This window comes from Heteronotia binoei, chromosome 21, assembly GCF_032191835.1.
Source record: "Heteronotia binoei isolate CCM8104 ecotype False Entrance Well chromosome 21, APGP_CSIRO_Hbin_v1, whole genome shotgun sequence".
Classification (NCBI taxonomy): domain Eukaryota; kingdom Metazoa; phylum Chordata; class Lepidosauria; order Squamata; family Gekkonidae; genus Heteronotia; species Heteronotia binoei.
The window spans coordinates 80,521,152-80,536,502 of NC_083243.1; the positions used below are offsets into that span (position 1 = coordinate 80,521,152).

The 15,351-nt window shown below is 41.1% G+C and overlaps 1 protein-coding gene across 1 annotated transcript in view; it reads left to right on the forward strand.

Moving 5' to 3' along the window:
- The window catches only part of LOC132590003 (MAX gene-associated protein-like), a 94,937-nt gene that overhangs the window by 13,731 nt on the left and 65,855 nt on the right, over positions 1 to 15,351 (forward strand). The window contains exons 5-10 of the mRNA XM_060262821.1: positions 149 to 251; positions 3,133 to 3,225; positions 4,940 to 5,071; positions 6,300 to 6,395; positions 11,319 to 11,950; positions 14,776 to 15,118. Coding sequence (XP_060118804.1) covers positions 149 to 251; positions 3,133 to 3,225; positions 4,940 to 5,071; positions 6,300 to 6,395; positions 11,319 to 11,950; positions 14,776 to 15,118 — 1,399 coding nt within the window. The remainder of the gene's footprint in view (positions 1 to 148; positions 252 to 3,132; positions 3,226 to 4,939; positions 5,072 to 6,299; positions 6,396 to 11,318; positions 11,951 to 14,775; positions 15,119 to 15,351) is intronic.

The window sequence follows — 15,351 nt, forward strand, 5'->3', positions numbered from 1 at the left end:
AGTTTTACTGCCCTTGAGTTTTGTGTTCTTATGTCTAGATCAGTTTGCTTTTTAATTGACCTTTGTACTTTCCTGAATGGTTAGATTATTTAGTGTAACAGAATTTTATTAAGATAGTTAACATTCATTTTAGCTCTGTTTAATATAGGAAGCTCTTGATATCCACACTGTTGATGGAGCTGAAGAGAGAGAAGACCTTCAGAATACACAGACTCCTTCACTAGCTCCATATGATGCATACAGTGATCCAGGTAACAAGCAGAAATTTGGCTTGGTGTCAACTTTGTTGTCAGTAGGCTTGACTATAACACATCATCTGGAGCAAGAAAGAATCTCCTCCCGGTCTAGTTTAAACCCGGCAGCAAGAGAGGGCAGCCCAGCCAGGAATCTTTTTTTTTAAATGGTGATCTGAAATGAGCAGTAGTTTCATATTGCTATACTCATGCTGCATGTAATTTTTTAGTATTTGTGTGTACAAATGTAATTTTTTTTAGTATTTGTGTGTATGTGAGAGAGAGTGAGAGAGAGTATGAGCTTGCATACTTGGAAGTCATGGTGACCTCTGGTGACTCCTACTGGGGCATAGAAGTTTTTCAGAGAGGCGGTTTGATATGCCTGTCTCTGCGTCCCAGCCCTGGTTATTCCTTTGGAGGTCTCTCTTCCAAATAGTTGCCAGGGTCAGGCCTGCTTGCCTTTTGACATCTGACAAGATCAGGCTGGTCTGGGCTATCCAGGTCAGGGCATAATTTAAAAAACAACAACCATAAAACGAGACATACCGATGAATGGCAGAGGTACAGAGTGGGCAGAATTACCTGGATGTGGGTATGGCCTATGATGGGTAGGAAAGGGGCAGGGGTGAGATCCAAGGGAATCAATATGCTTTTGAATTACCTTCAGCTTGGAAGTGAAGCAAGGGAAAAACCAACCTGTAAAAGCACTCTCAGAAAGCTTGGAGAGACAGCAAAAGGGAAGTGAACTGAGCACTAAAGGGAGAAAAAAGAATGCAGAATGAAAAGGAAAACTCAAGGGACATGCACAGTGAAAGCAAGACAAAACACCATTGCATAATAAGCCAGTGCTTGTGGCCATCACTGTGTCCTCTAGCATTGAATCTCACTATTTAGTTGTTCGTTAAGTAAAGAAGCTCCCTTTTGTCTGGAATCTATTGCCTGTCAACTGCATTGGGTGCCTCTGAGTTCTAATATTATAAGAGGAGGAGAAAAAGTGCTATGTATTCACTTTCTACAACCCATGCACACTTTGGAAACCTCTGTTGTGTGTTTCTCTCCTCCTCTTCCCCTGTCATTTTGCTCCTGAACTGGAAAGTCCCAGACTCCTTAGCTATTCCTGTAAGGTGTTCCAACCACTTACTCCAGGCCTTGACATATTTTCTTTGACTTTTGGAATCAGTTATTTTTCAGACTTCAGGAATTTGTATTGTAATTATCCTACTTTCAGGTTATTACTGTCACGAAGCTTAATCCTAAACTCTTCATATGTCCTTATGATTTTATCCAAGTTATGACAAAAGTGTTGTGTATGATTAAGTAAGGGAGGTAGCCTAGCTATCATTGTGACAGTGTATAGGAGATAGCTTATTCAGTAATGAATTCATCTACTACCATCAAATGGTGTAAAATTAACTTACACACAAGCAGTGACACAGACCTCATGTTTGTGCGTTTGTCTCCTACAATAGTGTATTCTGATGTGAAATGATAAATAAGCTTTGTACTTCCACTGAGGATTGCCCATGACTATAAAGTCATTGCTGAAAATACCAGATGGCATAATGAAATTTCTCTCCCCCTTGGTGACCTGGCACCTTGGATTTGTCAAGCCCTGTCTTAATCATCTTGATTGCCCTATTCTGCAACTTTCTTGTTTTATAATATCTGTTTTGAGATACTGTGATGGAAACTATACATGGTATTCCAAATGAGTCTGCACCATAGATCTGTGCAGGGCTATTATAATATGGTGTGCTTTATTTTCAACTTGTATCGTAATAATCCCAGCATAGATGTTGTGTTTTCCACCTTTGCTGTACACTGAGTTGTTGCTACAACTTCATGTTCTCTTTTCTTCTCAGGTGTAGTGGATAGAGATCTGAAGGCTGGGGGGCGGCAGGCTGAAACATTTGGGAGGAGGGACTTGTTTTCTGAGGCATTTCACCTTCCTCTACTTTTCCAGTGGAAAAATTGAAATGGGGGGGGGGGGGACTCCTATGAAATATTTTCTCATTTAGAATTGAGTGAAATGCTTTGAAAGACAAAGTGGGCATGCTGTAACATATATGGCCCTTAAATCCAAGATGCGTTTCTGCACCTATAAGGCTACCTGATCTTCATGAGAACACATACAGGGCATTGCTTTTCGACTGCTGCATGCCTTCTGCTGTCCTTTTGACCTGACTTCTTGTTGATCTTTTTACCTCCCTTGAACCACTATGAAACACATACCTATAGACTGGGTAGAAAGTAGCTTATTGCCCTAACTCAGGGGTTCCCAACCCCTGGTCCGTGGACCAGTACCGATCTGTGGCCCATTAGCAACTGGGCCGCAGAGTGAGGCAGAGACCTTCACCTACTCCTTATTTAAAGACTCCTTATTTAAAGAGGGGCAGAGATGGGGTATGGGCTTGGGAGCAGCCTGGGACAGCAAAAACCCCAGCACCCCCACCAGTCCGTGGAAAAATTGTCTTCCACAAAACCGGTCCCTGGTGCCAAAAAGGTTGTGGGCCACTGCCCTAACTTATTGGAGGGGGGGGGAAATCAAAAGGTGAGGAAGAAACTGCACCAAAACCTCAGAGGAAAACTATGAATGTTTCATGGAAAATTGAATTCCCTCTAATCAGACTGCAAAAATTACTGTACAAGTGCTAAGATAGCATAGAGTACATTACTTTGCAATTTTCTCTCACCTATTAAATTAGGTGCATAGATTTCAGTTGTCCCCAAAATTTCTATTTTTTCTGGAAAAAGTTTTTTCACAGAGCTTGTTGGAAATTTTACATCTTTGGTGATGGGTGGGAGCTTTGAAGCAGAATGAGGGGAACACATGGGTAGGAGCGAATCAGAAGTAGTCTCTGGTTATGATAAAAATACTTAGATGTTCCTTTTTTGACAGATGGTCAGAGGATACAGCAACTAGAAAAAGAACTGTTGGAAGATTTGAAGTCTTTTAAGTACAAGCAAGTGATACATCCTAGTCTTCAGGAAGGTAGATGTTGTGTTATGCATGTCTGCCTGTCAAGTAGTGGATATTGTTATTTACATTGATAGAAAATGTCAGGATTTCCTGTAGGTTGTCATTTCCTTTGCCTTTTAGACTGTATTCAGTTTCTGCAGAAAATTTCTTGTTAAGTCCAGTCTTCAAGTTGTGAAATAAAATGAAACAATAAGTTAATGTTTACCTTATCTTCTGGGAGTGTTCTCTCTGTCTAATAATCACGTATACCTAACCTTGAACTGTAGACAGAATCCTTTCAAAATTCTTATGCAGAATTTTTGTCTGTTGTTTCTTCTATTGCCTGTTAGATTTAAAGGGATCAGTGACCAGTCCTGTTAAAAACAGATTTTTGTTACGTTTCCTCCCCGTAATTCTTATGACAATGGGAAACATTTATATATAAATCAGTACCTGGGCTTCCTTAACCTTACTTGCTCTGTAAGTCCTCAAGTGACCAGAGTAGGTTGTGGGGAGGAGGAACTAGTTTGTCCATCATTATTTTTAAATCTGCTCTCTCGCATCTTATTCTCCTTGTTCAAAGATTATTTCTTGCTTGTTAAGATAGATAACACATTAAAATATCTCCTGAAGGTTTCATACTTTCATATGGTTTTTTTTTTTAAAAAAAACTTTCCCTCATGTGTCATGTGACATTATTAAATTCCCAAATGATTAGTGCAGTGAAGAAAGGTTATTTTTCTTCCGTCATGGAAGGGTTATGCTATCCTTATTAACCAATATGAACAAGACTTACTGTCATCCCACTTCAGACAGCCAGTGGGAGTTTGTAAAGAGTTGGTATCTCTTCCCCAATGAGCAGCTTATGGACTAACACTTCTGAGGATTAAACATTGTATGGAGAATTTATTTGGCATATGATTCTGTATTTATGTTGTGTGTTTTTCTCCCCGTCAGTTAAAATAAATGGGAGGAAACTGGGAGGCGCTTCAGCAAGCCAAATCTACTTATAAATATTATTTATCTCCCTCTCTCTCCTTGTCCAGCTATTGCATTGAATTCCTGATCTTTTTACAAATAAAAATATTTTCCAGAAAAGATATTGCAGTCCATCGTATTGTGGAAGGAAGCGGGAGTGGCAGCAGGGGGGGCAGGAATGGCATTTCACCTTCCTCACCAATTGCCTTTTCAGTGTCTAACATTGTTTACTGTAAACATACAAGTGGGGAACCCATGAGAAGGGGGAAGAAACATCCTATCACCTCCTCACTAGCCCACATTCCTGCACTGTGTCTAGTTTTCCTTTCCCTTGACAGCCCCTGCTCCTACCTGATAACTGTTCTTTGAACCAAGAGGTTAACATCTGAAATGTTACGTAGTAACTGCATTTAGAAGACCACCTGAGTTCCTTCTGTCAGAAGGCTGGAGTAGAGACCACCCTGGTCAGACTAACCAGCATGCTACCTCTTCTGTTTATTTGAAACCCTGATTGTGATAGGAAACCACTGACCACTCTTAAAAATGTAAAGACACTTAAATGTTCTTAAATGTACGGTTAGATATAGGCTGGTAATTTTTAGTTTAATCAGTGTGCACAAAATGTTCAAATATCAAATCTTCCTAAGGTAGTAGCATTGTCTTTACATAGTGTAATTCTGGCCCAGAGGAAGGATGTAGCTGTTTTGTTTACCTAGCTTCACAGTAAAATTGCTTGTTTATAATTACTGGTGGCATTTTCTTGTTATAGTGGGACTAAAGTTGAATTTTGTGGACCCAACAATGAGTATTGACCTGAAATACTTAGGTGTGCAGCTGCCACTAAGTTATTCAAATGACTGTCCTTTGTGGAAAACCTTTGGGACCAATTCCTGCTCAGCTGGTAAGGCTACATTTTTTTTCTGCAGATGCGGTGGTAGAGCTTGAGTTGTAGAGTAAATCTCTGAAAAATGTTTGAAACAGTTGGATTTTATTAGGGTTTGTAGAATCTTTCGGGCTCAAGTGCCGTGTTCTACTGGAGAAAGTTTTCCTTCCAGACGTTTTGTTCTCAGCTGCGGAAAACATCCTCAGTGGCGTTGCAGCCGGAGCAGGCTCTCTGACCTTCTTGGCTGCTGTGCATTGAGTGGGGCCAGGGCTGCTGGAGAGCTGTTTGTTGGGTCCCCACTCAATGCACAGCAGCCAAGAAGGTCAGAGCACCTGCTCCGGCTGCAACGCCACTGAGGATGTTCTCCGCAGCTGAGAGCGAAATGTCTGGAAGGAAAACTTTCTCCAGTAGAACACGGCACTTGAGCCCAAAAGATTCTACAAACCCTAATGATGTTTACCCCTCTGGACACTTAAGTTTAATACAGGAAACTGTTTTCCTTCTGAAGATGTAATTCTATGTTTTACACATACAGAGACTGTTCTTAACTCCTGGGAACAGCTACCAGAATCTTTATTATTCAAAGCCACCCCACATGTCCTCTGAATAAGATTCTGCTTTGTTTCCCTTTACATGCACTAGAGAGCATCACCAAGACCACCACTCTCTTTTTAGTCACTCTCCAACTCCTTCAACTCTGTAACTGCTTTCTCCGTCTAACTGCCACCCTCTTTTAACAGTTAGAAGCAGTTCACCAATCAGAGTGCGTTCTGTTAGCTGCCATTCACTTGCAGTTCCATTAGCTGTCACTCATATGCGCTGTCTCTCAGCATGCATATGCCTGCTGTCCATCACAGTGTCTAATAGTGCAATCCTAAAAACATTTCCCTAAGAGTAAGCTCCATTGCTTAGACTAGAGTTCAGTTCTTAGTGCTTAGAATTGCTCTGTAACTGTTTTGGCTCTGAATGGCATCAGGCTTTGACTAATAAGGGGATTTATTTGTTTAATGAAAATATGAACTTGATCTGATGTTTTCCAAGCTGTATTCTCAGAAGACTAGCAACAGTGCTTATATGACTCGTTAAAATTTGATGTATGTACAATGGCACTCTAAACTGAGTTACACCCTTCTAATTCCATTGACTTAAGGGGACTTGGAACAGTGTAATTTCATGATTAATGTTGCACATTTTCCATAGTATCGCTGATTGCTAAACCAAGTCATCTTCCCCCCATCCCTCCCAGATGCTGGACTTCCCTTTGTTTCTAGAACTGGGAAGACAAATGACATCACAAAGATAAAGGGTTGGCGAGGGAAGTTACATACTTCAAAAAATGAAGGTAAGAAACATTTTAGATGTTCCTCTTTTGGATTGATGGGAGGAGAAAGAAGTCTGCCATTATTTATTTGATAACAGAAAATTGAGGGACGTAACTATGATCTTAGCATTGAATTATTTACTGAAGATTGGGAAGTGGAAACGAGATATTTGGATATATTGGAGGAATCTAGTGAAAGTAATGGAAGGGGGATGGAAATATGTGAAAGATGATACCAGAATTCTTGACTGTTGGAAATCTGAGCTGATACTTCTGGTTCCTCAGGGCTATGGAAAATAGCCCTTTATATGTGTGTGAAGAACTTGAAGTGTGTGTGGTCATATACTTACACAAAAAAACACACAAATTGCAGTGATGAGAGAGTGTTAGAAAGCTAGAAACTCTCTATTTTAATGAACATGAGCCATGCTGAATCAATATGTTGTTCATCTTGTCCACCATTCTCTTTCATACAGTGACCAATTGGTTGCTGTGGTGGGCCAACAAACAGGGCAAAGAGGACAAGGTGTTCCCCTGATGTTAATGACTGATGTTAGTGTAGGATTGGTAACAGTTTCTTGGAAGTTTAAAAATACTGCTTTTTGTGCTTTCTACTGGAGCTCTTTGGGTATGATTTTCTGTCACATACCTGAAATCCTTTAGAGCAGTGGCCCCTGACCTTTTTGGCACCAGGGACCAGTTTCATGGAAGACAATTTTTCCACGGGCCGGGGGGAGCACTTGGGGGTATTGCTGCCCCAGACTGCCTCCCTGCCCCTGTGGGGGTCTTTAAATGAGGGAGGGAGACTGGGGCTGTTTCTGCCACCACCCCCCCCCCGGTGGCCAGGCAGCAGAAGGTCAGTCTGCCTACCCCTCTCATTTAAAGACCCCCACTAATCACCTGATTGGTGGTGGTCGGTAAATGAGAGGTAGGCTAAGGTCACAGCAGCGCTGCCCCCTCCGCCAGCCTACAAGGGGAAGAAGCCTCGAAGCGAGGCTGCACTGCCTCATTTGTCTGCCTGGGTTCCAGGCAAAGGGGGAGGTGGGGCTGCTCTGCCTTGCTCTGGGACCCGGTTGCTAGCAGGCCACAGACTGGTACCGATCCACGGCCCGGTGGTTGGGAGCCCTGCTTTAGAGCATCCTTATCCCTCATTCCTGATAAATACTTTATCCTTACTACTCAGATTACATTTTCTAAATCAGTGCCTGCCACCATCTATTGAGAGAGCCAAGGAACTCTTACTATGAGTGTTATATTCCTTCAATTAAGAAGTGTAATTTGGAATCCTAAGTCAGAACTTTGCCAGCTTTCAGTTTCTCATCCAACTCCATACTACACAAATTAAACCTGTTAACATAAAGAAGTAATGTAACATTGCCACAAAAATAAATAACATAAAAATGAGACAGTATGAACAGCAATGTAGAATCAGACCAGTGGTCCAAAGGAAATTTCTTCTGAATCTGTTGCCCATCAGCCGAATAGGTTTTAGTATTATGGGGGAGAGAGAGGAAGTTCTTGCTTCACTTTCTCTAACCCAAGAATAATTATATAAACCTCTGTCATGTCCCTCCCCTCAGCTGTCTTTTCTCTAAAATAAAAAGCCCTCTTCTTATTCTTTCTGTATAGGAAAGCTGCTCCGACCCCTTTATAATTTTGCTTTCAATAAAATTATTAGAATAGTACACAGTATTCTAAGTGCAACTGCACTTTAGAATCATAGAGTTGGAAGGGATCCCCAAGGTCATCTAGTCCACCCCCCTGCACAACACAGGAAATTCACAAATACCTCCCCCTAAGTTCACAAGATGTCAGATGACCATCTAGCCTCTGTTTAAAAACCTCAGAGGGCCCATCACCTCCCGAGGAAGCCTGTTCAACTGAAAAACTGCTCTGTCAGGAAGTTCTTCTTAATGTTGAGCCGGAAACCTCTGATTTAATTTCGACCCATTGGTTCTGGTCCTACCTTCTGCGGCAACAGAAAACAATTCCACACCATCCTCTATATGACAGCCCTTCAAGTACTTGAAGATGGTGATCATATCACCTCTCAGCTGCCTCCTCTCCAGGCTAAACATACTCATCTCCTTCAGCCTTTCTTCATAGGACTTGGTCTCCAGACCTCTCACCATCTTCGTTGCCCTCCTCTGGACATGTTCCAGCTTGTCTGTATCCTTCTTAGAATCTGGTGCCCAAAACTGAACACAATACTCCAGGTGAGGTCTTACCAGAGCAGAGTAAAGCGATACTGTCACTTCAAGTGATCTGGACACTATACTTCTGATAATACAGCCTAAAATTGCATTTGTGTTTTTAGCCACCATATCACACTATTGACTCATGTTCAGTGTATGATCCACTAAGACCCCCTGGATCTTTTTTGCACATAGTACTGCCAAGACAAGTCTGCCCTATCCTATAGCTATTAATTGGATTTTTCCTACCTAAATGCAGAACTTTACATTTATCCCTGTTAAAATTCATTTTATTGGTTTCAGCCCAGTTTTCCAGAACTTTGTAAAAGGCATTATGATAGGGCTGTTTTGTTTTCAGTTCCTTTCCTAATAATCTCTCCTATAGACTTTGACTTTTTCATTCTTCCCTACAGCATTGTTAATACTTGTTTGTAGAAGAAACCTTGACAAAAAATAGGTTAGAATTCTAAGACCCTTTCTACCCCTTGGGAAGAGCAGCATAAGTATGTTTAAGTTCTCAGGATTAGAGGAAAGTGTGCCATTCTTTAAACACTAATTCTCCAGAGAGCAGAACAGGAAATAAGATGCACAAGTCCCACTATGTGGATTGTCTGAAGAGTAAAATTTGAAGGGACCTGTAGTCTTTAATTTGGATGTAAAGCCTGCAGTTCCAAAACACGATTCTCTGTCTTTGGTTTTATTCTTGAAGAAAAACCTTGTTATGTCTGTATCAGATAATAATGTGATCTTGTAGTTAAGGCATTTGATCCACATGCTGAATTATCATATAGTGCAGGGGTGTCAAACATGCAGCCCGAGGGCTGGATCAGGCCTTTGGAGGGCTCCTATCAGGCCTGCAAGCAACTCACTGTCATCTGCTTCCTTCTCTTTCCCTTGCTTCTTTCTGCATCACAGCTTGCTTTGTCAGGCTTGCTGTATCCCACAGGAGCTACAGAGCAAAGCCTCTGTTTTCTCCATTGGCTGACCAGCACACGAAGCCACTTATGTAGAAAAGCTTGTCATGCCCAGTCATTTCATGTTTTCCCCTGGGTCTTAAGCTCAAAGCATTGACCATGAAATTTCTCTTATGAATGTCAATAAAACAAAAGTAGGTTTGCAACTTAACAGATACACACCTGAACAACACCTGAACAGACTACTCAGGATTGCTACACTGTCTCCAGATTTTGATGCAGTAATTCAGAGCAAGAGGTGTCAGCTATCAGAAACTGTTAAATAAAATATTGCAAGAGTGCTTATCTTTTAAGAATGTTTTATTTTAAGTTTTTAAACAAATCTTTAGGCTTGTTTGTCTGTGTCCTTTATAAAGTTTCTCTCCAATCCAGCATTACATTTTATGACACATGGCCTGGCCCGATAAAATCTCATTTATGTCAGATCCAGCCTTCATAACAAATTAGTTTGACACCCCTGAAGTGTATTTATTCAGTTACCCAGGATCAGTATGCTACTAAAAACTTGAATCCTTTGATCGTGTTCTGATAACTAGGAAGGTTTTTGCTCAGGTATGGAACCTTCTGCTACTGGAAGACTCTTCTCTTAGGAAAATAGAATTGTTGGGTCTAGCTAATTTTGAAACACATGATCTAAAATCAGTTAAATTCAGTTAAAATGAGTTTAATTAAGCCATTTTTAATTAATAGGAATAAGGATCAAGTACTACTTTATGGTCAGGGACCTGCCTATCTACGGGACCGCCTTTCCCCATATATCCCCCAGAGAGCACTGCGATCAGGGACAAAAAATCTGTTGTCTGCCCCTGGCCCAAAAGAAGCCAGGCTGTGTGTGACGAGATCCAGGGCTTTTTCGGTGGCAGCACCAGAACTTTGGAACACCCTTCCAGAAGCCATAAGGCCCCTGCGGGATTTGTCTGCATTCCGCAGGGCCTGTAAGACCGAACTGTTTAAACAGGCCTTTGCTGTTTGACTGAAAAAGGGCTGCCACCAGACATCTTATAGAATGCTGGCGATCACAGTCGAGAATTCAATACCGCCTATACTGTACTGAAACAGCGCTATAGAATGGTTTTAAAATTGATATAAGTAAATTATGGTTTTATATGTTTTATTGGATTGATTGTATTTTATGATGTTGTAAGCCGTCCTGAGTCCGCTTGCGGAGAGGGAGGGATATAAATTGAAAGTAATAAATAAATAAATAAATAAATAAATACTGTGTAATATATTGTCTTAAAATCAAGAATATGAGGTTTTTCAGTGAATAAATTTAATTTAATTTGATCTTTGCATGATTGAATCCCTTTTTATTCACACACTTTACAGATGATTGTTCCTGCTGAGGGTTATTATTTACTGTTTTAACATTTTGACGTAAACTGAGCCACCATCCACAGTACACTCTTCCAGGGTTTCTCTTGATACCTGGTTCTTTTTAGCTGTCTAGAAACTCTCAAGTTACTCAAAGTTGCCACATTTATTGTTATTCCAAAAGAGAAATCTAGTATTGGACTTAATTGCAGCCCTTGACAGTTAGTAGCCTTTCATAATTGCTCTCTCAGTGTATGTTTAGTTAGTATCTTTTTCCAGCTTTGTGACAATGGGGAAATGTTTGATACTTCAGTGGCTATTGTCACTTACTAAAGTTTTTACAATTAGAACACATATTCTGAATGCTTCAGCAATATACAATAAGTAGAATTTACACAGCAGTTTCTCAGAGCGATGTAGGAAGTATTCTTTATCTGAAGTTGATTTATGTGATTATTCAGGTAGCTTTTTAGATGCCTCCTTGAAGAACCGATCTGCCTTCTGCAGTGACAAGCTTGATGAATACTTGGAAAATGAAGGGAAGCTGATGGAAACGAACATGGGATTCTCTCCTAGCACATCCAGTGGGCCTGTGGTTTACCAGCTTCCAACTAAAAGCACCAGCTATGTACGAACACTAGATAGTGTTCTAAAAAAGCAATCCACCATTACTCCTTCTGGCCCTTATACTTCCAAGCCACTTTCAGTGACTTCTGTCTCTAGAAAGAAAAGGAAAAAAATCAAGACTAAAAAACAAGCAATCTCTAGGAGCAAAGGAAAGCCATCTTTTGTAACAAAGCAGAAATGCAACTTATCCGTTTCGCAAGACAAAGTCACTAAATCTCAGTCAAGTAGTCACACAGCTGAGGTAGGTGCTCTCATAGCACTGAGTGCAGATGAAGCAGTGCAAGGAAAACAAATTCCTGTGCGCCAGGCACAGCAGCAGCATCAGAATAGTCGCCCACCAAATTTATCTAAGACACAGTTGAAGTTGATGGACTTGGAGGATTGTGCATTGTGGGATGGTAAGTCACGTACCTATATTACTGAAGAACGAGCAGACTTATCTCTCACAACTCTACTCACAGCTCAGGTAAGTTGCTGAAATTGTTGTTTGCCTTTATCTTACTTTTTAAGAGAGAAATTGTATCAGGTTTAATCGTCTTAATTTATATCTGAGATGTTTTGTGCTGTTGATTTTCAGTTGAGGCATGAAATTAAGGGAAGTGCTAGTAAGTCTAGATATTCTGTCAATTTTATGTCATATCAGTATCTGTCAGAGGAGAGCACACTTTATTTTATTTTTGTGAGCTACTTACTTTGTCGAGATCCATGGGAAATACCAGTCAGAAAAAGGTGGCATGGTTGGGGAAGTGGTCAGAAAATGGCAGCCTGTACATAAATTACCATGTTCTAGAGTAGGTCTACAGTGTTTCAGTATAGAATCCTTTCCTCTGTTGGACTCTGCTGAAAACTCCCCTTCCCGCTCCCCATTTTCTAACTTGCCTTTCGAGACTAAAATCGTACAGCTACTTCTGTTTTTCCTCTGAAAGATGCAAATAGCAGCTTTGATGTAGGGAGAAAAAGTCAGAATCACAGTTCTTCCCATCCAGAGCAAAAGCATATGTGTGCATATGTGGTGGAAGAGGAGGGGAGGTAGTTGTAAAGAGATGCTGTCATTTTATCTTCTCAAAGAAGAGAGATGTTTTTAATGGCTTAGAGAGGGATTGGTCACTCCCAAGTGACCTTCTGCCTACCACTGAGCTAGATTCGGTAGTAGTTTTATTGTAATCAGCAAAATGTGGAGTTGTAATGTATAATGATAGTTGGCACATCATAATAGTTTGGAAACCAAGCTTGGGGGGGAAAGTCTTCCTTCCCTCTTATGTGGCCTGATCCACATAAGTATCCACAGACAGAGCCATATTGAGAATTAGATATATTGATATATGGTGTAAAGTCTGCATTTTTTCATCTTAGGCGGGCAAGGCAGCTGGCTCCTTTCCTGGAGCACGACGACCTAGCAACGGTGATTCATGCTACGGTCACCTCGAGGTTGGACTACTGTAATGCCCTCTACATGGGACTGCCCTTGTGCCGAACTCGGAAATTGCAGTTAGTGCAGAATGCCGCCGCCCGGCTGCTACTAGGGCTCCCTAGATGGGAGCACGTTCGGCCGGGGCTTCGGGATCTGCACTGGCTGCCAATAATATTCCGAGTCCGGTACAAGGTGCTGGTCATTACCTTTAAAGCCCTATATGGCCTAGGACCTGCCTACCTTAGGGGCCGTCTCTCCCCACACGTTCCCCAGAGAGTACTAAGATCGGGCTCGCAAAATCTGCTAGTAATCCCCGGGCCAAAGGAGGCCCGTCTGAAATCCACCAGGGATCGGGCCTTCTCGGTAACGGCGCCTTACTGGTGGAACCAGCTGCCGGAAGAGGTAAGGGCCCTGCGGGACCTAGGGCAGTTCCGCAGGGCCTGCAAGACAGTCCTCTTCCGGCTGGCCTACAACAACTAACTGACACTGAGAATTTTTGGATGGAGCTAGAATGCATTTTGATAGACCGCTGCTTTTTATGTTTTACGTTTTACTAAATTATTGTTTTAACGGTTGTTATTTAACTGTTTTAAGCCAAACCTATGTAAGTTTTATATGTTGTAAGCCGCCCTGAGCCACCTCGGTGGGAAGGGCGGGATATAAATCGAAATATAAATAAATAAATAAATAAATAAATAAAGTGGTTAGAATGTTCTTCTCTTAAGCTGATGGGCTGTACACTAGGAACTTACAAACAAAATGCATAACACATTTACTTGTAGAATTTATTATTACAAGATGTTGCGATGCTTCTAGTTGAGATGATTTCACAGAAGGCATTCATGGAGGATAGGTCCGTCAGTGGCTATTAGGCATGATGGCTAACTGGAAACTTGTCACAGTTTTCCAAAGGTAGTGTACAAGTTACAGCTGGCAACAACTGGTGAACATTTTGGCCTTTGCACTGGATTGCACACCTCACAGGGCATCTGGTTGACCACTGTAGGAAACACAGTGCTGGAGTAGATGGACTATTGGTCTGACCCAGCAATGTTGGTTTTCTGTTCTTCAAACTGCTACAATCCCAACCCAGCAACAGAATATTTGTGCATATAATTTGCTGGATCATGAATCATAGGTATAAATGGGAATACACTCTTAAAAGTGTATCTAATAGTTTGTCTGCATTATATTACTTTAGAATGCACAGCCATATTTTTGTGCAGCTGTTCCTGTATTTTTGTTTACATGTGACTAAAAGAGAATCATAGCCTATATAGAGAGGAATTACATAGTCTTCAAAAATGAACTATATACTATGTGCAGTGCATATTTTCTTCACTATTATTGGTATTGTGTCAGATTAAAATAAAAAGATGACCATTTTGTCTAGAATTCCAAAAGCTATCCTAGAAGTGTACACGCAATCTTGCAGCTATTCAATGGGATTTGAATTTAGTTTATTTGAATAAGGAGTTCTCCCTCTCAGCCTATGCTGTTATCACAGACTCCCATTAATTCTTTGAGGATTGCCTTATATTTTGGGAAGGAAGGAGTCCAAAACTTGCATGGGCATGTGAAAATAGTTGCATGGCAGTTGGAATCCTGCCCTTCAAAAAAAAATTTCAAGTCTTTGATATATTGGTTCCTAAACATGGTATAGAGTTTATTTTTCAGCTGATAAGTTTGTTGGTATATTTACTGTACACATACACATAATTAACGTTTCAGAATCCCTCAAAGAATTAATTTCTGATCTAATCACTGAAAGAAAACTAAATATTTTATTTCAGGACCCTATGTTATGGTTGTTTCTTTTCACTTGATGTGTGTGTAGTTATTTTTCTGAATGTTTGCAAATAATATCTGTATTCTTTCAGGCATCACTCAAAAACAAACCTCTCCACAAAATTATCAAAAAGCGAGCACCACCATGCAACAATGATTTTTGCCGACTTGGGTGTATCTGTTCTAGTCTAGCCCTTGAGAAACGCCAACCTGCACACTGCCGAAAGCCAGATTGCATGTTTGGCTGCACATGTTTAAAGAGAAGAGTGGTCCTAGTGAAAGGAGGTTCCAAGCACAAGAAGGTCCTGGAGAAGTCTCTGCCCAGAAGGCATTGGTTGTATCATGGGAAAGAAGAGCAAAGGCAGGAGGAGACAGAAAAAGAAGAGGAGCAAGGGAAACTGAAAGATAAGAAAAGAAAAAAGAAGATAGAATATAGTAAGTAGTGGTCAGGAATTTCAAAGTCACTTCCTTTCTGTAGTGGGATTTCATGGTACATATCTGTCCCGTCTCCCCCCCCCCCCCCCCCCGCCCCTGGCCAAGGTTACCTTCTAACCCTGGGAGAGTTGATTCTCAGAGTCCTGAGACCTGCTTTGACTAATAACCATTGAGGCTGGAAGACTGCATGGAAAAAAGACAAAACCGCCCATTCCTGCTTCTTCCACATGTAC